Genomic DNA, 25,451 nt, shown 5'->3' with positions numbered 1-25,451 from the left:
GTACAGGGGCGCCTGGGTGGCTCAGTCAGTTAAGCCTCCGACTTCGGCTCAGGTCAGATCTCATGTTCGTGGGTTCGAGCCCCACGTCAGGCTCTGTGCTGACAGCTAGCTCAGAGCCTGGAGCCTGTTTCAGATTCTGTGTCTCCCACTCACTCTGACCCTCCCCTGCTCGTGCTCTGTCTCTGTATCAGAAATAAATAAAACATTAAAAAAAATTAAAAAAAAAAGAGAAAGGTACAATTTATTTTCTAATTCTGACAACTGCAGCCAGTTTAAAAGGTGATGACTATTACCAACAAATTACTCCATTCCAATTAGTATACATGTGTATGCATGTTTGTTTATTGGAATATATGATACATAATATTTTTTTATTTCAAGCAATAGAGAGAATATAAGAGTTTCACATCACCACACCCTAACTCTGAATCTCAATGTGCATACTAACATTACTGATGGGTAAGATCACTACCTTGCCATAAATATTTGTTTTTGTCTATGCTAATATAGATCAAGATATTATTTATGGTTTTACTTTCTTGTAACTATACTTTAGTTTTATAATTTTTTTATAATTTTTTTTTATATTTGAGAGACAGCATGTACACACAGCTGAGAAGAGGGCAGAGAGAGGGAAAATAGAGACAGAGAGAATTTTAAGCAGGCTCTACGTTTGTAGAGGCTGACACAGGGCTCAATCTCAAGCCTCTGGGTTCATGACCTGAGCAGTAATCAACACTCCAATGCTCAAGTGACTGAGCCATCCAGCTGCCCCTTAAATTTTTTAATTAAATGGAATCTTCCATGCAAATATATAGAATTTCTGAATAGTGTCCCATAATATATTTGAAATTTATTTAATTACTTCCCTATCAATGAGCACTTAGATTGTCTCTAGCTTTACAGCATTACAGAACTAAAACAACTGTCTTTGCATACTACTTCTTATTACACAGTAACAAACTTCTCTCTAGGATAGACAAAGAACACTTGATCAAGGATAGGCAAACTCAAACTTTGACTAACTGCTATGAAAACGTACAAAAACCCTGCGAATGGTTAATGTTCACATGTATAATGTTCACATGTATAGACTACTGGACATAAATTAAAGAGAAAGAAAAAATAAGATCAAATCTTATACGAATAAATTTTTATCCCCTAAAACTCTCTAAATTCTGTCTACTTCTTGAACTGTAATCACATCAGTTCAAGTTGTCAATATATCTGGCATGCATACTGCAATATCCTTGTCTTAACAGGTCTTCCTGCTTCTATTCTTGCCCCTCCCAAATAATCATTATACTGTATGAAGGGTGATTTTCTTATTCTCCCCCATCCATCTCTTCCATGCTTAAAATCCAACAGTGACTTCCTACTGCTCCTAAGAAGAAAAACTCAAAATTCTTGGCACCATTTAAGCAGGTCCTTGTATGATATAGCCCCACTCTTCTCATAAGCCTTAATCTCATGCCACTCTCTATCCCCAACCCTTAAAAAAGAAAAAAGAGCAAAGCAAGTACAGTTTTATGTCACTTTCTCAAATATACCATGATTCCTCCTAACTCAAGGTCTCTGCATATGCCATTCCTTCAGTCATTATTCCCTCTTCCCCCAAACTGTCCCTTCAATTCAGAGTTAAGCCCAGAGTTAACTGTCTCTTCCAGAGAAAAGAACACTAAATCAAGGCATGTGGTAAAATTCTCACAAAACTCTCTAATTTAACTTCCTAGCACCCAAAATGGCAGCTCTATATGTCTGAAATTATTTCATTAACATCTATTTATATAAGCTTCTTGACAACCTGGGCTGAATCTCTACTACATGCTCTTTCTCCCTAGAACTTAACGTACTTCCAGGAACTGTATTATGCAGAATATAAAAATATGTGGTAATTTATATTATTTGACAATGCCAATTAGTAAACAGCACTAAGGTGACAAATTCATCAGTGATAATAATATATAAGTAAGACAAGAAATAACAAGGTCACTCACTGGAATTACCTTTCTCATGTCTACATTAAAAATTATTTTTTAATTTTTTAAATGTTATTTATTCTGAGAAAGAGAAAGAGAGCATGAGCAGGGGAGGGGCAGAGAGAAAAGGAGAGAGAGAGAATCCCAAGCAGGCTCTGTGCTGTCAGAGCCATCCAATCCAATCCAATGTGGGGGCTCAATCTCACAAACTGTGAGATCATGACCCGACCTGAAGTCCAGAGTTGGATGCTTAATTGAGCCACCCAGATGCCCCAGAAAAATCTTTCTTGAAACAAATATTAATTATCACCGGATCAAAATATTTTTGTTTGTTTTTAAGGAGACTGTAGAGATCAATTTCTAGTCAACTGTCTTTACTTGACAAATGATGGAAACTGAACTTTATAAATACTAAGAGACATACTTCCTTTCACTTACAAAGCAAACATGACATTGCTGGTTGCATAGATTAAACAAGACAATACATGCTGCTAAAAATATGTCAAAATCCTCAGGAATCTGTATCACCTCAATAAATGTTTCTCAGATATCAATTTGACCAAGCGTACTATCTCCCACTGACAGACTGAAAGCAAAGTTCATTCACCCATCTCACAGATCACCACTATCCACTACCCATAATCGTAATATAGGTTTACATTTTTAGGGAAAAACAAAAATTAGTTACACACAAAAAATCATGTTAAATACCATTGTATCAATACAATTTCTCTTTAAATAAAACATTTATTTAAATACAATCTTTCTGCCATATTTAATCAAAGAGATACTTACTAGGGGCCTGCCTAATATACAACCTGCCTAATATAAGATAAAAATGTAGGGACACCTGGGTGGCCCAGTCAGTTAAGTGTTTGACTCTTAATTCTGTCTCGGGTCATGATCTCATGGTCTTGAGATTCAGCCCCACATTGGGCTCTGCGTTGGGCATGAAACATGCCTAGGATTCTCTTTCTCCCTCTCCCTCTGTCACTTCCCCACTTGTGCACGTGCTCTCAAAGGAAAAAAAATAATAACAAGATAAAAAGTGCAGTTCAGGCAGAAACAACAGGGTTATAAAACATTAGGCTAGGGGAAGGGGATGATGGTCATGAAGGGGGGCACTTGTGGGGAGAGGCACTGGGTGTTATATGGAGACCAATTAGACAATAAACTATTATAAATTGAAAAAAAAACATTAGGTTAAGTATGGTGCTGAAAGAAAAGCAAAGAACATTATAGGAGCACCCAAGGAAACTGATCCAACTTTGAGGGGAAAGAAACGCTTTTCTGGAGGCATAATACATCTGCTACGACTTACAGGATTTAGTGGGTTGGCCAGGTAAGAGCACAGTTAAGTAGGCACTGCAGGCAGGACAAAGATTTTAAAGAAGAAAGTAAATACTATGTGGAGACCTCCAAACTTGGTATTACATTTAAGTTAGGGAGTAATAAAGACACAGGTGTTAAGTAATTAGAAAGGGCTTAAATTTAATCTCCTGTATTTGGGAGAAAGAAGGAAGACTGATGGCTTTCCAAGCAGGTTAAGAAACCTAGACAGCCTTTTTTGTTTTAGATACCTGGAAGAAAAACACAAGGTCAGGAAACCAATTAAAAGGTACCTACAATTTCTTGGAAAAGAAGTATATAAATGAACTGGGGCAGTAAAACCTATAAATAATCACATAACTGTTGATCCCTTTCATTATAGCTAAACCATTGTTCTCATACAGGATCACAGTATGCAGACTCCTAATTTGCATCTTGAAGAAACCTCTAAAAGGAAAAGTATCTGCTACTACATTCATCATATTTCCCAAAGAATACAAAATAAGACCCAATTCTAGATCTGTCCTACAACTCCAACAAATCTAAGGGGATGCCACTAGAAATGCCACTTAGTATATCCTAATATTACTTCTGGCAGCCAGAATGGTCCAATGATCTCACTCTCAGGGAAAATAAGGTGGGGGGATGTGTTAGAGAAACAGCAGGATGTAGGATAAGAGTTTATAAATTATTGTAAAAGGTCCAACAAAATATTTACCCGTTGCAGGCAAATTCATTCTCTATCACAACTTGTAACACAAAGGCTGTCAAAGAATTTGTAAAGGAATGAGCATGGCTCTGTTACACTTTATAAAAATAGGCAACATGCCAGATTTGGTCCATGCATCACAGTATGCTGACCACTGAGAAGGAGAGTAACCTCTTCTTTGCACAATACCACAAAAATACTAATATTACAAAAGTAATATCCTGGATGGATATGATAATTGTACAGTCTGATTGCTGCTTGACTTCAGACACACTACTCTAGTGTAAGAGAACCTATCTGATGTTATTTAAGAAGTATTTCATATATAAAACTGTCATGTATTTTTTTTAAATAGAAGAAAAGTATAATACTTACTGTAATACTGGTAACTCTGAAGTAATCATTGCTGAAGAGGTCCTTCCACAATGCAGCAAAAGAATCAAGTGCTGTACAATCAAAACTTTTTAAGTAACTTCAAAGTCAATCCTGTTAATTAAAAAAAAAGAATTCTTTTATTTCCAATTTTACTAAGGTATAATTGACCCAAAAAAGTCACATATAAACCATATGTGATGATTTGATATAATATGTATACATTGTGAAGGCCTTCTTCCCCCCATCAAGTTAATCAACATATCTATTACCTCATAAACTGACCTTTTTTAGGTGTGAAAACAATTTAAATTCAACTCTCTTAGCAAATCTTGATTATATACTTCAGTGTTATATCAACTATTACTATATAGCACATGGTAATGTTACGCATTAGACTTTAGCCCATATTTATCTATAACCAAAAGCTGTATCCCTTCACTAGCCTCTTACTACTTCCCCTACCCCCTAACCTCTGGCAATTACATTTCTATTCTCTGTTTCTATGACTTCAACTTGTATATGTGACTCCATGTGATACTGGTCTTTATCAGACTTCCTTCACTTAGCATAATATCTCCAAGTCCATCCACGATGTCACAAATGACATGATTTCCTTTAAGACTGAATAACATTCCTGTATATAAATAATGTACCAGGTTTTCTTTATTTATTCATCAACAAACAGGTTTCTCATATCGTGGCTATTGTAATGTTGCTATGAACATGTGAGTACCAATACATCAAGATAATAATTTCATTTCCTTTGGGAAAATACTCAGAAGTAAGACTGTTAGATCATATGGTAGTTTTAATTATTTGTGGAATCTTCACACTCTTTCCTACAGAACTGTATTAGTTTACATTCTCATTAAGAGTATAAAAGGTTCCCTTTCCTCCATCTCAACACCATTAACCTCCTGTTTTTTTGAGAACAGATATCCTAAGAGCTGTGAGGTGACATTTCACTGTAGTTTTGATTTGCATTTCTCTGATGACTAGTGATGTTCAGCACCTTTCCATGTATCCACTGGTTATTTATATTTCTTCTTATGGAAAATATATATTTAAATCCTTTGAAAAACAAAATTATTGTAAAGTGAAATGAATATGCTAAAATATTAAACTACAAGCTGTACTAAATTAAAAACTTATGCCCACACAAAACCTTACACAAAGATGTTTATAGCAGCTTTATTTAAAGTTGTCTAAACATGGAAACAACATGGATAGACATGTCCATCAGGAGGTAAATGGATAAACAAGCTGTGGTACACGTAGAAAAATGGAATATTATTTGGCACTGAAAAGAAATGAGCTAGCAAGCCTTGAAAAGACATGGAGAATTGAAATGCTTATTACTAAGTGAAAGAAGCCTATATGAAAGACATTACATACTGCATAATTCCAACAATGTGGCATTTAGGAAAAGATAAAACTGTGGAAATGGTAAAATGATGAGTGGTTGCCAGGAGTAAAAGTATATGTAGGGAATAAATAGGCAGACGCAAAGTACTTCTAGGGCAGTGAAACTATTTTGTATGATATTATTATGGTGGCTGCATGTAATTTTATACATTTATCAAAACCCACAGAGTATACAACACCCACAGTGAACCTAATATAAGCTATGAACTTCGGATGATAATGACATGTCAATGTAGGTTCACTGATTGTAACAGATGTACCACTCTGCTGGGAAACCGTAAAAATTTGGGAGGTTTGATGCATGTGAGAACCAGGGTATAAGAGAAATCTCTCTACCATCTGTTCAATTATGCTTGAACATAAAACTTCTCTAAAAAATAAAGTCAATTAAGGGGGAAAAAAAGGCAGGGAAATTGGAACAAAACAGCATTCAAGACATACCATAATACAGTATCAAATGGAATAACATAAGTATATAAAACTGGAATTCCAAGAGAAAGTACAGCGTAAAAGAAATGATAGAAGAGAATTTTCTGAAAATAATGTAAAATACTAAAACACAAATACAAGACCAGGAAATTCCCAAGTAGAATAAATACTATAAAATATATGTACTGCTAAAAAATCAAAGGCTAAGGAGACAAAAAGAAGCAAAGGGGCACCTGGGTGGTTTAGTTGGTTAAGGGTCTGACTCTTGACTTCAGCTCAAATTATGATCTCATGATTTGTGAGTTCGAGCCTCGTGTCAGGCTTGAGATTGTTTCTCTCTCTCTCTCTTTGCCCCTCCCCTACATACTCTCTCAAAAGAAATAAAAATAAACTTTAGAAAAAAAGGAAGCAAAGAAACAGGTTTTCTTACACACAGAAAAACAAAGGTAAGAATTTTATCAGACTTTTTGTTGAGAACTATGTAAGTTGAAAGTCAACAGAAAAATATTTTTCAAGTGCTGAGAGAAAAAAATAAACATTTGATTTACATACTCAATGATACTCTTTCCAAACTGAAAGGACAGACTGATCTTATGGAAAATGAAGGAGCAGAAAGCTCTATGAACCAGTCCTTCCAGTAAAGCAAGTCTTAGGCTTGCAAAACTGACAAAATGAAATTTTACAGACATCTGAAATCTTAAAAAACCTGTAACAAAGAAAAAAAAATACTTAACAAAGAGCCTGCTAAAAATGTGGTAAGAAAAAGCACTGTAGGGACTCAGTTAAGCATCTTACTCTTGATATCAGCTCAGGTCTTATCTCATGATTCATGAGATCAAGCCCTGCATTGGGATATGTGCTGACAGCACAAAGCCTGCTTGGGATTCCTTCTGTGTCTCTCTCTCTCTCTCTCTCTCTCTCTCTCTGCCCCTCCCCTGCTCAAGCATTCATGCACATGTGCTTTCTCTCTCAAAATACTTTTTTTTTAATAAAGTACTGTAGCATTTTGCTTATCTACTAACTCCCCTCCCCCACAATCAACAGTATCCATAGGGATGACAGACCAATTTCCTGATGCAGCTTTCTGATAGCAAAAAGAACAACATGGATCTTGTTTTCAAAAACTGTGGTTGTGTGTTCTGAAGGGCTTCTAGATTATCATCTTTCCAAGGCAACTGAAAACATATACTACAAACAGCTGAGGCAAGAGACAGTAGATGTGACCAAGCGTGGACAATCTGAAAATCTTCAGAATAAGAAAGCTAAGGAAGAAGATATTCTGGAAATCAAGGGCTTTAAAGAGTTAGTCATATATACCAAGAAATCCAAAGTGCTAATACATGTCCAGGTCCAGAAGCATGTTTACAGAAGACATGAGAGGAACACTCATTGCAACTTTACCTAATCTTTAGGTTCTGTGCAAGCATAAAGTGAAGACTAAGGCAGAGCAGTAAGCAACAGGGCTAACCTTGGAAGGAATACCTCAGCTAGAGATAAACATCCAACACCAAAAGATTGCTTTTCTTCCTTTTGATTCCCACTGGCTCAAAAAATCAGTAAGTTAACTGCTGACTATATTACAAAATTTCCTTAACCATATATAACATTGAGTACAGTCACTGAAAACAATACTTTAGAAAAGTCACTAAACAGATGGCTGCAGCCCTCAAGAGGCAATAAACCCAAGGGGAAAGGAGAGAATTTAGTGCCTAGAGTTATCATATTACAATACCGAAAATGACTTTTTTCGGGTGGGGGGGGAGAAAGAGAGAACATGCACAAGCAGGTGAGGGGCAAAGAGAAGGAGAGACAGAATCCCAACCAGGCTCTGCACCATCAACGCACAGCCCAAGGTGGGGCTCCAACTCATGAACCTGCAAGAGCATGACCTGAGCTGAGGTCAAGAGTCAGATACTTAATCAACTGTGCCACCCAGGCACCCTGAAAATGTCCAGTTTTTAACATCAACGATTACAAGGCATAAAAAGAAAAAGATAAATATGGCCCATTAATAGGAAAAAAGGTTGACAGATATCATCTTTGAGTAAAACAAAACACTGAGCTTAGACTTTCAGAAGACAAACTATCAGAAGAACATAGAAAGAATATCTGAAAAGGTACTGATGAAAAACTTAACAATTTTCATACAAACAGAAATCTACAAATTCAAGGTCAAACAACTCTAGATGGAACAAACTCAAGAGATTCACAAACACAAACTACAATCAAATAAAAGCCAAAGACCATAACAAAATACTGAAAGAAGTAAAACAGAAGTGACCCATCACATACAACTAACTTTTTCAGTAAAAATAATAACCAACTTCTCATCAAAAACTATGTAAAATAGAAGGCAGTCAGATGGCATACCTAAAAGAGTGGAAGGGACAGAGAGATGGGGATAGAGGATCCAAAACAGGCTTTTTGCTGACAGCAGCAAGATCGATGTGGGGCTCAAACTTAGGAACTGTGACTTGAGCCAAAGTTGGATGTTCCACCAACAGAGCCACCCAGATGCGCAACAAACAAGTTCTATATCGAACAAACTATCATGCAAAAATGGAAAAACTTAAGATATTCCTAGAAAAACAAAAATGGAGGAAACTCTGCTAGAACTTTACCATTCAAGAAATGGTAATGGAAGTCTTGAACAGACAATAAACAGACAATAACTAAAAGCCATACAAAGATTAAAGAACACGGGCAAATGTAATTACAGAAGAAAATATAGAAAAAAAAAGACAAACACATAAAACAATAATTACATAACTACTATGTTGCTGGACAATGTATAAAGATGTCATTTATACTTTTGGAAAACTGGATAGCTACTTGACCACTTTCTTACACCATCCACAAAAATAAACTCAAATGGATTAAGGACCCAAATATGAGGCCTGGAATTAAAAAATATCCCAAAAGAGAAACACAGGGAGTAATTTCTCTGGTATCAGCCATAACAACCTTTTCCTAGATGTCTCCTGAGGCAAGGAAAATAGAAGCAAAAATAAATTATTGGGACTACATTGAAATGAAAAGCTTCTGCACACTGACAGAGTAAAAGACATCTTATTTAATGGGAGAAGATATTCGCAAGTGACATATCTGTTAAAGGGTTAGCATCCAAAATACATAAAGAACTTAGACAACAACATCCCCAAGTCTCAAATAATCCAATTAAAAATGGACAGAAGAGATAAACAAACATTTCTCCAGAGAAGACAAGAAGAGAGTCAAAAGACACATAAAACGATGTTCAATATCACTCATCGTCAGAGAAATGAAAATCAAAAATCAATGAGATATCGTATCACACCTGCTAAAATGGTTAATTTCAAAAACACAAAAAGAAACAAGTGTTGGTGAAGATGAGGAGTAAAAGAAACCCTCATACACTATTGCTGGGAATTCAAACTGGTGCAGCTGCTGTGGAAAACAGTATGGAGGTTCCTCAAAAAATTGAAAATGGAACTACCATACGATCCAGTAATTCCATTATTGCATATTTATCCAAAGAATATGAAAACACTAATTCAAAAAAATACGTGCACTTCTACATTTAATGTGGCATTATTTACAATAGCTAAATTATGGAAGTAGCCCACGTGTCCATCAGTAGATAATGGATCTAGTATAGGTGGTACACATAAGCAAGTATTACTGAGCCATAAAAAAGAATGAAATCTTGCCATTTGTTACAACATGGATAGATCTAGAGAGTATAATGCTAAGTGAAATAAGTCATTCAGAGAAAGACAAATACCATATGATTCCACTTACAGGTGGAATTTAAGAAACAAAACTAACGAGGCAAAGAAAAAAAAGATGAAAAAAAGACAAAAAACATTCACTCTAGAGAACAAATTAATGGTTAGCAGAGGGAAGGTGAGTCAGGGTGGATATAGCAGGTGAAGGGGATTAAGTGTATCCTTGTCACAATGAGCTCTGAGTGAGGTAGAGAATATTGAATTACTATATTGTATACCTGAAACTAATAACAAGTATGTTAATGATACCTGAATTCAAAAAATTTTTAAGATATAATTTATAACAATAACATAAGGAAAAAGGATAGAGATAGTATCAGAATTTTACAAGCTATTAAAGCTAAGCTACTATCAATTCAAACTAGATCTGTATAAATTTAGAATGTTAATTATGATTACCAGGGTAACTACTAAAAAAATAATTTTAAAATACAGTATACTAGAGAAAGATGAAACAAAAAGACAGCAGTGTTGGAGAAACTGAGCAACAAAGAAGATGTAAGACATAAAGAATACAAATAGTAAAACAGCAAAAATCCTTTCTTGCCAGAGATCACTTTAAATGTATTTGTGAAATTAATAAAAGGAAATATCGCTGGAGGGACCCCTGGGTAGCTCAGTTGGTTAATGGTCTGACTTCGGCTCAGGTGATTATCTCACAGTTCCTGAATTCAAGCCCCACAGCAGGCTCTCTGCTGTCAACACAGAGCCGGCTTCAGATCCCCAGAGCCTCTTCCTCTCTGCCCCTCCCCAACTCATGCTCGCTCTCAAAAATAAACAAACATTTAAAAAAAAATTTTTTTTTTAAGAAGTATCATTTAGAATGGTTTTGGGAGACCAGCAGAAAAGGACACTCACAACCAGTACCCGATATTAATTGCAGATCCGATCAGTACCCAATATTAATTGCAGATCCAAGAAGAGATAGACACTGCATATAGATACTACTTTACTATCCTAGGAGGAGAATGGAAGGTTTCTCCCTCCACCAACAACAGATTAGCCAATCAGAGACATTCACAACTCAGCTAATGAGAAGCCACTATAGTTAGAACTTGGAGTTTATACCAATGGAGTTTTTGTTTTAATAGCCCTCCCAGAATCTTCCCTTTCTCTGTTTAAAACAAAACACACACACACACACACACACACACACACACACACACACACACACCCCTTTCCTTTGTTTTCTCAACTTCCCTATAGTTTTGCCATAACTTCTTGTCTCAAACTGCAATTCTCTGTTATTCCTAAACAAACTTTTAACTTTTGCTGGTAAAATAACTGTTAGTTTTGCTTTTAAGGTTAACATTAAACTCATCAGCATTAAGAAATAGAAAACATAATACGGATTTTTAAAAATCGATCCAATTACATGCTACCTACAACAATTCATTTTAGATTTGGGTACACAAATAAGTTTAAAAAAAGAACATGAAAAAAATTTCTAGGGGCACCTGGGTGGCTCAATCGGCTAAGCATCCGACATCCGCTCAGATCATGATCTCACAATTTGTGGGTTTGAGCCTACCTCGGCTCTGGGCTGACAGCTCAGAACCTGGAGCCTGCTTCAGATCCTGGGTCTCCTCTCTCACTGCCCCTTCCCAGATGGTGTTCTGTGTCTGTGTCTCTTAAAAATAAATAAACGTTTAAAAAAATTTAATATTCTATTCAAAGAAGAAACCAAAGAAAAGCTGGAGGGGTTATGCTAATATGAGACAAAATAAATTTTAAGTCCAAACTTTTTATGAGACAAAGAACAACATAATGAGGCAGAAATGATCAATTCATCAGAAAGCTATTACAATTGTGAACATATATTTACACCAAACAGCACAGTTCTAAAATATATGAAACACAGAACTGAAGGGAGAAATAGTACTATAATGTGATTTCAATACACCATTTTTAATAAAACACAGAATTAGAAGATCGATGAAGGACTGAGGAGAATGAAGGATAAGGAAACAGAGAACTTGAATAGCACCATAAACCTACCAGACCTAATATGTAACACTCAAACCCAAAACAAAATACATACTCTTCTCAAGTACAAACATTCTCCAGGATAGCTAATTAGACCACAGAAAGTCTCAATGCCAAAACAGAAGATGCAAAAGCAGTGCTCTGAGGGAAATATTAGGTGTAAGCATGTGCATTTAAAAAAAAAAAAAAAACTTCAATTCAATAACCTAACAGTTGAAGGAATAAGAAAAAGAGCAAACTAAACCTAAAGGCTAGAAAATGAAATAATAAAAATTAAAGTAGAAATAAACAAAATAGAGAATAGAAAAACAATAGGAATAATTAATGAGATCAAAAATTGGTTCTTTGAAATGATCAACAAATCTGAAAGACTTTAAATGCCAAAGACAAGATTTAAATAACTGTAATCACAAATGAAAGTGGGAATATTGCTATCAACCTTATAGAAATAAAAAGAATTACTAGAATGGACAGTTTTATGCCAACAAATTACATAAACTATTATTAAATAGACAAATTCCTAGAAACACACAAACTGCCAAAACTGGCTCAACAAAAAATACAAAATCTGAATAGATTATACTGATGTAAAAATGCTGGGGCGGGGAGACAAGCAAACAGAATCCAACTACATATTAAATGTAAAATATAGCATGAGTAAGTGAGATTTATTTCAGGAATGCAAGAGTGGCTCAACTCAGAAAAATCAGATAATTTAATATATCAATAGAAAGAAAAATGAACTACATGATCATCTAAGTATGAAAGAAAGCATCTAGGAAAATCGCAAGGGAAACCAAAAAACCAAAACACTCTTTTGTGATAAAAACATTTTAAAAATAAAAAGGGAACTTTCATACTATAAGAGGCATTTATGAAAAATATATAGGTAGCTTCATATTCAATAATTAAAGACTAAAATAAAAGCTTTCCCCCAAAATCAAGAAGAAAACAACAATGTCCATTTTCACCACAGCTTTTAAAATGTACCACTAAATATCCTAACAAAAAAGAGACTAGAGACAATTACACAACAAAAGACATAAATTGCATCCAAACAGGAAAAGAATTAAATTATCTCTATTCACAGATACTATAATATTTTATATACAGAAAATCTCAAAGAACCAACAACAAAATACTAGTAAATTAAAGGTGCAGAGTGCAAAACACAAAAATCAATTGTATTTATTAACTAACAAATTATCACTGTTGAGTGATACAAATATTAATACACAAAAATCGGTTTTGTTTTTGTACACTAACAATGCACAAGTCAAGAAAATAAATAGGAAAAATTCCATTCACAGTAGCATCAGAAAGAATAAAATAATTAAGAATAACCAAAGTAGAAGACTTGTACATTGAAAACTACAAAACACTGCTGAAAGAAATGAAAGATTTCACCAAGAAATGAAAAGATAACCTGTTCATGAATAGAAAAACTTATTATTCTTAAGAGGTCAATCAATACTCTCCAAAACAATCTACAAGTTCCATGCAGTTGATATCCATATACCAATTACTTTTCTGCAGAAATAGAAAATTCCATCCAAAATTTGAATGGAATCTCAAGGGAGAGACTCTTAAAAGCCAAAATAACACTGAAAAAGAACACCAAAGTTGGAGGTATCACACTTCCTGATTTCAAAACCTACCACAAAGTAACAATATTCAAGACTGTGTTTCAGACAAGGAACAATGGAATAGAGTCCAGAAATAAACCCTCAAGGTAAACTGTCAAATGAATTCTCACAGGGGTGTCGAGACAATGCAACATGCAAAGGACAATCTTTTCAATAAATGGCACTAGGAAGAACAGCTATTCACACACAAAACAATAAAGTTGTACTCTGAACAAACACGATATACAAAAATTAACTCAAAACGGATCAAAATCTAAATGTAAGAGCTAAAACTATAAAACTCTTTTTCAGGAAATATAGGGCAAAAACTTCATGATACTATATTTGGGAATAATTTCTTACATAAGACACCAAAAGCACAGGCAGCAAGAGAAAATGTGGGTAAGGTGGACTTCATCAAAATCAGAAACTTCTCTGCATCAAATGACACTATCAAGAGAGCGAAAACAAAAGCCAAGGAATGGGGGGAAAGTATGTGCAAATCATGTATCCTTTAAGAATCTAGTATCCAAAATATATATTCTTATTACCTACCAAGGAAAAAAATACAATAAAAAATGATCAAAGGACTTGAGTAGATACCTCTCCAAAGAAAATATATAACTGGCCAACAAGCACATTAAAAGAGGCTCAACATCTTTAGTCCCTACAGAAATGCAAATCAAAACCAAAATGTAATACCATTGTGCACCCATCAGGATGGCTATAATTACAAACTGGAAGATAAAAATTATTAGAATATCTTTGTCATCTTGGATTAGGTAAAGAGTTCTTATATATGACACCAAAAATACGATCCATTAAAAAATATATACATATGAACTGGACTTCATTTTTCTCTCTGCAAAAGACACTGTTAAAGAGGATGCAAAGACAAGTCATAGACTGGAAGAACATACTTGCAAATCACATATCTGACAAACAGCTTGTAAAAAATATATAGACCTCTCAAAGTCAAAAAATTTTTTTAAATTTCAAACATATTTTAACTATGCTATTTATTTACCATCAGGAAAATGGAAATCTGAACTACAATGAAATAATACTACACATATTTATTAGAATGACTAAAATTAAAAAGAGCATTTCAAGTGTTGGGGAGGAGACAGAACAATGGGAAGTTTCACATATGGCTAAAGGTAATAAACAGTATAAACCCTCTGAAAAGAAAGTTGGCAGTTCCTTAAAAATTTATACACACATGATCCATATAACTGAGGAATGCCTCTCCTAGGTTATTTGTCCAAGTGAAAAGAAAGCATACATTCATAGAAAAAACATATATTCATGTTTATAGCGGCATTATTCATAATTGCCAAAAACTGCAAACATCCCCCCAAAATGTCCTGAAACAAATGACTAGATATATAATAAGGTACATCCACACAATGAAATATTATTCAACAATTAAAAGGAAAAAACTACTGATTAATACATGCCACAATATTAATGAATCACAAGTGCCACTATATACATATTATTTACTTCCATTTATAAAATATTATGGGAAACTACAAAGAACAGATCAGTGATTGTTAGAAGTTGACAGAGAAGAGGACTGACAAAAAAGAGACCGCATAATAGAAATAGGGGGTAAATGGTGCATGCAAATTAACACTTTTCTTTTAAATCTAACTAGTATTTTTTGTAGAAACCATTGAGATTATTCTCAAAGAAATAGAAAAAGAAAAAAAAAACTACAGGAACCAAAACAAACTGGAAAAAGAACAAAGTCAGAAGATTCATCCTACCTGATTCCTATAAACATATAAACTTACATAACTTTCTATAAAATGGGATGTTTTACACATTCCTCTGCAATTTGCATTTTACACTCAGAAAAGCATTATGGACATTCTACCTCATTTGTTTTCTTTAACACTTATATTCTTTAAAATGGTTACTTAAGAGAATTGAAACCATTCCTTAGTGAAAATTTAACATGACTCTAATTTTTTACTACTATAAACAATACTGTCATCTATTCTTCCTCAATTGCACAAACATATTTATAGGACAGATTCCGTGTGATGAGCATTTATAAAACATTCATACAATTTTTTACTGCCAAATTTCCCTCTAAAAATACCGTACTGATATACACTCATTTTACTAGTATACGTTGAATTAAATATAAAAGTATACTTCCTATATATTGAAGTCTGTCTAGTACAGTTTTAGTTTTACACCAATACATCTTTAGAAGGTAGCACACAACAGTCACCTTTCCTGCTCTAGCCTGTAACCACCTTGCTTTGGAAATAAAGTGCACACCAGGCTTTTAGATCATATACCAAGACGTCTGATGATGATTTCAGGACATCTGCAAGATTTTGAAAATCTCAATCAATAGATATTTTACTTAAGAAAAATAATCTGGTGCATTCTTATTGCCTACTCACTCTTTCAACTGAGTGTCTTATTTTACTGAGCACACCAAACTTTGTCTTAGAAATCTATGTACTCATAGATTTTGACTCATGTACTCTGCACAGCTTTAAAATATATCCCTGGTGGGGAAGATATAAATACATGATAAATTCTAGTCTTTCACTTTACAGTATGTCAACACTTAATCTAATTATTTTGTTCTAATCAAACCTTTAAAAACCTTGCTTGGGTGGCTCAGTTGGCTGAGTGGCCAACTTCAGCTCAGGTCATGATCTCACAGTCCAGGGGTTTAAGCCCCGCAACAGGTTCTGTGCTGACAGCTCAGAGCCTGGAGCCTGCCTTCAGATTCTATGTGTCCTTCTTTCTCTGCCCCTCCCCCGCTCACTCTCTCTCTCTCAAAATAAAATAAAGACATAAAAATTTAAAAAAAAAAACCTTGCTTGTATTGAGTATATTTTTCATAAGCCATCCTAACATTATTGCTATAGTTCTATCAAGTTTATAAGTCATCCTTAATCACATATGAATCCATTCCATTTTATAGGTTGTCTTTCTGAAACTGATTTTACTCTGTAACCATTTGATTTCCTTTTATTCCTTAATACTAAGAACACCCAACATTCATTAAATAAGTATCTACTGAGTATTGCCCACATACTAGGCACTGTGTTGATTTTGATTTTCAAGAATGAAAATTCCCCATTTTTTTTTCAGAGTTAGCTTGATTCTGAAGATACTTTACATAAAAGAACATCCCTACCTCCCTCCCCTCACTCCCATCTTTCTCTAGAAGTTTATCTACTATCTAAAGTACATTTCTCATCATCAGAAATCTTGTCCTCTAGGCTGACCTTATTACTACTTCTCAAGGTTCAGCATGAATCTTCCATTTCTCCAATCAGTTCTTACCCTCAAAATAAAGTGCAAAAGAGTGGTTTTCCTCATTCTCTCAAACTTCTAAGAAATATCAACAAAAATAGGAAATAGCAGGTAGAAAATCATTAAGACACAGGTAAACTCAATAACTTCACCAATCAACTGGATATAACTAATCTCTATAGACTACTTCATCCATTAACAGAATTCACATTTTTCTCAACCTCACTTAGAACATTCATCAGACAGACATTATGAGCCATTAAAGACACATTAGCAAATTTAAAGAATAAAAATCATACTGTGTATACTTCACACTATAATGAAATTAAATTAGAAATCACTACCAGAGAAATAGCTGGCAAATTCCAACACACTTGGAGATTAAACAACACACTTAAAAATAACACTAGTCAAAGAAATTTCAAAGAAAATTTTTAAATATTTTGAGCTAAAGGCACTTGGTTGGCTCAATCAGTTAAGTATGTGACTCTTGATTTTGGCTCAGGTCATGATTTCACAGTTGGGATATCAAGCAGTGCTTTGCCCTCTGGGATTCTCATTCTCCTCTCTTTATCTCTCTCTCTCATACACACACACCCCCACACACACACACTCTCCCTCTCTCTTTCTCAAAATAAATTTTAAAACTTTTAAAAAATAAAATATTTTGACCTAAAGGAGTATGAAACATTTGTAGGTGTAGCCAAATGCAGTGCTTACAGAGAAATTTATAGCACTGAATACATATATTAGAAAAGAAAACATCTAAAATCGATCATTTAAGTTTTCATCTTAGGAAACTAGAAGAAGAGCAAAAGCAAGCAGAAGAAAAATAATAAAAATTAGAACAGAAATCAAAGAAGTTGAAAGCAGTAAATCAACAATGAAAATAACTAAAACCAAAGCTGTTTCTGAAAAGATCAATAAAATCAATAACCTCTAGCCAGGATAATTAAGAAAAATAAAGAGATAAGACACAAATTACTAAAATGAGAAATGAAAGAGGAAATATCAGTACAGAATCCCATGATAGAAAAAGGATAAGGAAAAAGGATAATAAAGGAATACTGTAAACTATTCCTACACATTTGATTAGATGAAATAGACCAATTCCTTGAGAGACACTAACTGCAAAAAATCTGAATAGGCTTATTCTATTTTTGAAAATCAAATAATGTAACTTATCACACATCAATGGTAAAAGAAGAAAAATAACATGGTGATATCAATAGGTGAATGAAAATCATTCTGACAAAACCCAATACCCATCCGTGATTTAAAACAAAACTCTCAGCAAGTAAAATAGAGATTTCAAGCTTATAAAGAACATCTACAGAAATCCTAGAGCTGACAACCTACATAATAATGAAAAACTAGAAACTTTCCCACTAACAATAGGAACAAAACAAACTCCTCTTAACAATTCCTTTTTATCAAGACAAGAAATGAAAATAAAAGGTATACAGACTGGGAAGGAAGAAATCAAGCTTTCTGGTCTATAGAGTCAATGTAGAAAATCTAAAAGAATAAATGAACAAACAAATAAAAAACACTCCTGGAACTAACAGCAATTATAGTAGGGTTGCAGGATATAAGGTTAATGTATAAAAGTCAATAACTTTTATGTAAGCAAACAATGAATAATTGAAATTTGAAATTAAAAACATAATACCATTTACATTAGCAAAAAAACACACAAAAAGAAAAACAAAAAACAAAAAAGAGAAAACAGGTATAAATCCAACAAAGTATGGATAAGACCTATATAAGGAAGGCTTATAAAACTGATGAACAAAATTCAAGTACTAAGTAAATGGATGGCTATTTCATGTTCCTTGATAGGAAGACTCAATATTGTGAAGACATCAATCCTTCCCACTTGATCTATACTTTCAACACAATTCCACTCAAAATCCCAGTAAATTCTTTTGTGTATATCACAAATCAAGACAGGTAAAAACACCCAAAATAGTCAACACAATATTAAGGGAGAAAAAGGAAGCTTGAAGAATGACACTACCCAACTTACTATAAAACCGTAGTAAACAAGACTGCGTGACATTACCAAAAAACCAAACAACTATATCAACAGAAGAGAGGACTCAGAAACAGAAACACAAACACAGTAAATTGATCCTTCACAAAGGAGCAAAGGTGATAAAATGGATAAAAGACAGTCTTTTCAACATACGGAACTAGATATCAACTTAACACAGAACTTACATTCTTCACTAAGTGAACTCAAAATGGATCAAAGACCTAAATGCAAATTCAAGAGTATAAAAACCTTTAGAAGATAACAAAGGAGAAAATCTGGATATGCCCTTGAGCATGATGATGACTTTTTAGATAGAACACCAAAGGCAAAGCTGTGAAAAAATTTTCTGATAAACTGGACTCCATCAGAATTTAAAATTTCTGCTCTGCAAAAGACACAGTCATGAACATGGGAAGACAACTCCCAAACTGGTAAATACTATTTGCAAAAACATTTTTGCTTTTTAAATTTCTGAAATGTCATTCAAAATATACAAAGAATTCTTAAACCTCAACAATAAGAAAACAACGTATTTAGGGCATAATATATGAACCAAGACCTCAATAAAGAAGGTACACAGATGGCAGTTAAAGATATAAAAAGACACTCAAACATCCTATGTTGCTAAGGAACTGCAAATTAAGAGGAAAACAAAACAAAACAATAAAATAGTGAGATACCCCAAAACACCTACTAGGATGGCAAAAATCCAGAATGATGACCAAATCAAAGGCTGACAAAGATAGGGAGCAAAAGAAATGTAAAATAATACAGCAACTTTTGAAGAGAGCATGGCAGTTTCTTTCAAATCATAGTCTTGAAGCACCTGGTGGCTAAGTCAGTTAAGCATCCAAGTCTTGATTTTGGCTCCGGCCTTAATCCCAGGGTCCAGAGATTGAGCCCTGCCTTGGAGCCTGCGTGTGATTCTCTCTCTTCTTCACTCACTGCCCCTCCCCTGCTCATGTTTGTTCTCTCTCTCAAAATAAATAAACTTAATGGGGCACCTGCATGTCTCAGTAAGTTGAGCATCCAACTTGAGCTCAGGTTATGATCTCACACTTCGTGAGTTCAAGCCCCGCATCAGGCTCTCTGCTGTCAGCACAGAGCCCACATCATATCCTCTTTCCCTCTTCTCTCTCTGCCCCTCCCCCACTCTTTCTCTCTCAAAAATAAGTAGAAACATTAAAAAAATAAAATAAAAACTACATATACTCTTAAAATATGATCCAATAATCAAGCTAGGGTATTTTATTTATCCAAAGGACATGAAAACCTCTCCAAATAAAACCTGCACACAGATGCTTTCAAGAGTTTTATTAATAATTGCCAAAGCATGGAAGCAAACAAGCTGTCCTTCAGGAGGTGAATAAACAAACTGTGGTAGATGCAATGGAATAAAAAGAAATGAGCTATCAAGCCATGAAAAGCCATCGAGAAATAGTCAATCCATGTCAGTAACTTAAGAAAGAACCCCATCTGAAACTGCTACATACTCTGTGTTTTCAACTACACAGAATACTGGAAAAGGCAAGACTAAGAAAACAGTAAAAAGACCAGTGTTTGACAGAAGTTATGGGGCAGGAGGGATGAACAGGCAGGGCACAGAGGAATTTTAGGTCAATGAAATTTCTCTATATGATATTATAAAGATGGATGTGTCATTATACATTTACCAAAACCCAAAGAATATACAATACCAGGAGTGAATCCTAATGTAAACTATGAATTTAGGGGGATAATGATGTGCCAATGTAGGTACACTGATTGAACAGATGTACCATTCTGGTACAAGATACTGAGAGTAGGGAAGGCTGTATTAATTTAGGTGGTATATGGGAAGTCCTTGAATCTTCTGCTCAATTTTGCTATCATCCAAAAATGCTCTTAAAAATAAAGTCTCTTTAGAGTCCAGAACTGGACCCACAAGTGTATGGCCAATTAATCTTTGACAAAGCAGGAAAGAGTATCCAATGGAAAAAAGACAGCCTCTTTAACAGGTGGTGCTGGAGAGCTGGACAGCAACATGCAGAATGAAACTAGACCACTTTCTTACACCATATACAAAAATAAACTCAAAATGGATAAAGGACCTGAATGTGAGACAGGAAACCATCAAAACTCTAGAGGAGAAAGCAGGAAATAGTCTCTTTGACCTCAATCGCACCCAATTTCCTACTTGACACATCCCCAAAGGCAAGGGAATCAAGAGCAAAAATGAAGTACTGGGACTTCATCAACATAAAAAGCTTCTGCATGGCAAAGGAAACCATCAAAATAACTAATAGGCAACCAACAGAATGGGAAAAGATAGTGGCAAATGACACATCGGGCTAGTGTCCAAGGGCTTGTATCCAAAATCTACAAGGAACTCACCAAACTCCACACCTGAAAAACGAATAATCCCGTGAAGAAATGAGCAGAAGACCTGAATAGACAATTCTCCAAAGAGGACATCCAGATGGCCAACAGACACATGATACGATGCTCAGCATCACTCATTATCAGGGAAATACAAACCAAAACCACACTAAGATACCACCTCATACCAGTCAGAGTGGCTAACATGAACAAATCAGGAGACTATAGATGCTGGTGAGGATGTGGAGAAACGGGCACCCTCTTACACCGTTGGTGGGAATGTAAACTGGCACAGCCACTCTGGAAAACGGTGTGGAGGTTCCTCAAAAAACTATCAATAGAACTCCCCTATGGCCCAGCAATAGCACTGCTGGGGATCTACCCAAGGGATACAGAAGTGCTAATGTACAGGGGCACATGTACCCCAATGTTCATAGCACCACTTTCAACAACAGCCAAATCATGGAAAGAGCCTAAATATCCACCAACTGATGAATGGATAAAGAGGTGTATATGTATATGCAATGGAATACTACATGGCAATGAGAAAGAATGAAATCTGGTCATCTGTAGCAAAGTGGATGGACCTGGAGGGAGTCATGCTCAGCAAAATACGTCAGGCAGAGAAGGACAGATACCATATGTTTGCACTCATAGGTCTAACAGGAGAAACCTAACAGGGAACCATGGGAAGGGGAAGGGCAGGAGGAAGAGTCAGGGAGAGGGAGTGAGGCAAATAATGAGAGACTCTTGAATACCGAAAACAAACTGAGGGCTGAAGAGTGAGGGGGGAAGGGAAAGAGGGGTTATGGTCACAAAGAAGGACACTTGTGGGGAAGAGCACCGGGTGTTATATGGAAACCAACTTGGTAATAAACTATTTAATAAAAAAAAATATAGTCTCTTTAAAAAAAAAGTAAATTAACTTATTAGCAGTTTACTGTTGTCAACAGATGCTAATTTAGGTTTTTATACCTTAACATTACTTTTCCCCTGGACAATCTGATATTTATGTGGACTTAAAGCACACGCACATAGGTCACCTGAGTGGCTCAGTCAGTTAAGCGTCCAACTTAAGCTCAGGTTACGTTATCTCAAGGTTTGTAGGTTCAAGCCCCCTGTCGAGCTCTGTGTTGACAGCTCAGAGCCCGGAGACTGCTTCAGATTCTGTGTCTTTCTGTCTGCCCCAACCCCAATCATGATCTGTGTATCTCTCACTCTCTCAAAAAAATAAGTAAACATTTTTAAAAAGTTTAAATAAATAAAGCACATGTATGCAAGAGTATATGTGTACTCACAGATAAAGGCACAATGCCCTTTCTACTTAAACATTCATTAAAACTCTAGTTTGGATCTATTCACTTGATGCTGTTAGATTTTTCTGCCTTTTTACTTAAACTTGCCTTAGTTGTATTCCTGAAACCCAACTCATTACTTTGGGCAGGATGTGGTATTCCATAGAGAGGAACTAGGTATGGAGCTTGCCATAATCTGACTTCCTTTTGTAGCTCCAGTGTTCAGTAGATTTCCAGAAATGAGAAGTTACAGTTAAAAGGTAAATTATATAATAACTATGTCACCAGTTAGAAATAACGAAAAAAGACCTGATGCAAAATAGAACTAAGAACAAGTTTAATTAGTTATTTATTTACCACTTTATTGTTACATTATAATGGCATGGTACATCTTTATTTTGTACAGTTGCTAATTATAATTAGTAAGCCCCTATTCTGGGTACCTGGTACTATACAATTCTTTAGGAGCAGAAAGAGAGGACAGTTCTTTCTAAAAGAACATAAATCTCCTGAAGAGCTAGAAATGCCAATGAAATATGTGGCAAATTGCTCTAAACTTAAACTACTCTCAAATTACAAAGCTTGTTAATTAAAAAATACTAGCATAGAGTAATAAAAGGAACTGAATGAAATTTGTAACACTCCTAATTACAAAATATTACATGTACACATGTATGTGTACACATGAATGTGTGGCAAAAAATGCCTCAGTTGTATGTACAAGTATGAACAAGATGTGAAAGCTTGTAATTGTGAGACTAACTCTGCCTAGGTGTCAAGGTTAGAGCTTCCCATTTGCTTTAGGAAGAACGGGTTATATGGCATGAGGTAGCATGTGCACATACACAGAAGCAAAAGAGAGTGGTTTTGTAAGAGAAATAAGTATTTTGGAATTAGGACTAGAGTAATGGAAGAGGAGCGCTAAAGCTGAGATTGAGGAGAGTATTAAGGTGCACTTTCATGGGTTGGAATGTAAGAAAATAACATTGGGGAATATTCAAAGTTAAAGAAAAACGAATGAGTTTTCTTCGTAGATAAGGAGTAGATAAGGAGAAGATGCGGAGGGAGGAGTTTGGAAAAGAAATTAAGTATGTTTATTATGGAATTTTCAGAGCTTAATGTGTAAAGCTTTTGGGAGAGACTAGTTAATAGAATGAATTACAAGCTTGGTATTTTCTGTTAGTTTAGGGACATTCATCTGAGTTGTGGGATTATATATGTGTAAGATCATTTGTGGAGGCTTTTCCAAGCTTAATTGTCTTCCATTCTGATATACCCTACTCTTTGGTCTCATCCTCTAGCTCCTGCTTAGCTACCACCTTTCCACTCCACTGCGAAATGAGTTCATTGAAAATTCAAGTCTTACTTGTTGTTGTCTTTTTATGTAAAGAAAAAGCTCCTATCTTTGGTTAGTTGTTAACTCTGGGGCTCTCCTCATATTCAGTTTTCTATCCTCTGCTTTAAAAAATATATATTCATATGTATATGCATACATGTAAATCTTGTTAATTTAACAAATATTTACTAAGATTCAGGCAGTAAGACTATGGCAGTGAACAAAAAGGGGAAAAAAAAGTTACCCTCTCAGAGCTAACATTTCTTTATATTTTTGTCTGTTCCTTCCTCTTATAGCTAGGAGTCAATATTTATTTACGGCCACTCTTGCAAATACTCCTCTCAATAACCATTTGAAGTTTGCGTCTTTTAATACTCCTCTTTGAGAGATGGGAATACTGAGGCATCTGAGTAAGTTACAGTTAGAAACCGTATCTGTTCTAAGAGTCTGGATAACCTGGCTCCAGAGCCCAAACTCTGAAACCACTCTGCTATATTTCTTTTGATATTTAAGGTTATGTTACTTAGGAATGCTAAGAAAAGGGAAGATGGTAGCAGAGTAGGCTATCGAATCATCCTAAACACCCCAGGAATCAATCTGAAGACTGGCAAAAGAAACTCCACAAATAAAGGTAGGGAAAAGGCTACATCAAAAAAGGTAGGAAGTAAGGAGACACAGCTTGGGAGAGAAATGGACTGTGGCTGCTGCAGTGTGCAGGGAGCCACGGTTGTAAACAAGGAAGAGTGACAAACTAGTGCACTGGGGAGCACACTGGGGAGGTGGGGGGATGAGTCCCCATAGCAACTGGCTTGGAAAGTGAGAGGGCCCAAAAATCCTGAGTCCTTACAGCCAGTGGGGCTTAAAGACTGAAGTTGTAAAGGTCACTAGTCTGATGGACTTCCAAGGGCAGTGTACATAGAAATAGCATTATGAAGAGTGCCTCAGGCACACAGTGGGGAGGCTAATTGTTCATCTCAAAATGAGATGAGTCATCCCAGAGAGGTGTTTACAGGAAGAACCCCTCCAGGGAAAAAAGAACTGGCAGGTGCCATCTCCCTCCCTCACAGCATAAATACAGAGCTATGAGCAACCAGCCCAACATGGACACCTGCTACCTAACTGGCTTACGATAAGCCCTGTCCCATAGCACTTCAGGAGAATTGTCATTCCCAGGCACACTTGCCTCAGTACTGAAGTATGGGCCCCCTCCCCTGGAAGACAAGCCACTGCCATCACGTCTCCCCATCCACTTTTGTCAGGCCACCATTTTGGTGACAGCAGCAACACGTCTCATTTCACAAGCAGACCAGAGGACACCTAGTTAAAACAAGCCACATTTAGGCCAAGGACCAAACATTGCCCACAACAGGCAAAGAAAACCTCTGCAGACAGCTAGCTTCAAGTATAAAGCCACCAGGACACAAAAGCAAACAGCACACTGCACACAGTGGAGATACTCCAAGAATCACCAGGCCCCAGACAACAGGGAACACTATACTGCAGGGCACT

At 35.5% G+C, this 25,451-nt stretch overlaps 1 protein-coding gene across 2 annotated transcripts in view; it reads right to left on the bottom strand.

Moving 5' to 3' along the window:
• The window catches only part of STAG1 (stromal antigen 1), a 422,258-nt gene that overhangs the window by 304,802 nt on the left and 92,005 nt on the right, over positions 1-25,451 (bottom strand). For both annotated transcript variants that reach the window (XM_029940222.1, XM_029940221.1), the window contains one exon: positions 4,393-4,503. In XM_029940222.1, coding sequence (XP_029796082.1) covers positions 4,393-4,421 — 29 coding nt within the window. In that variant the 5' untranslated portion in view covers positions 4,422-4,503. The remainder of the gene's footprint in view (positions 1-4,392; positions 4,504-25,451) is intronic.

This window comes from Suricata suricatta, chromosome 5, assembly GCF_006229205.1.
Source record: "Suricata suricatta isolate VVHF042 chromosome 5, meerkat_22Aug2017_6uvM2_HiC, whole genome shotgun sequence".
In the NCBI taxonomy this organism is placed as follows: domain Eukaryota; kingdom Metazoa; phylum Chordata; class Mammalia; order Carnivora; family Herpestidae; genus Suricata; species Suricata suricatta.
This window is presented reverse-complemented; position numbering and strand designations above follow the sequence as displayed.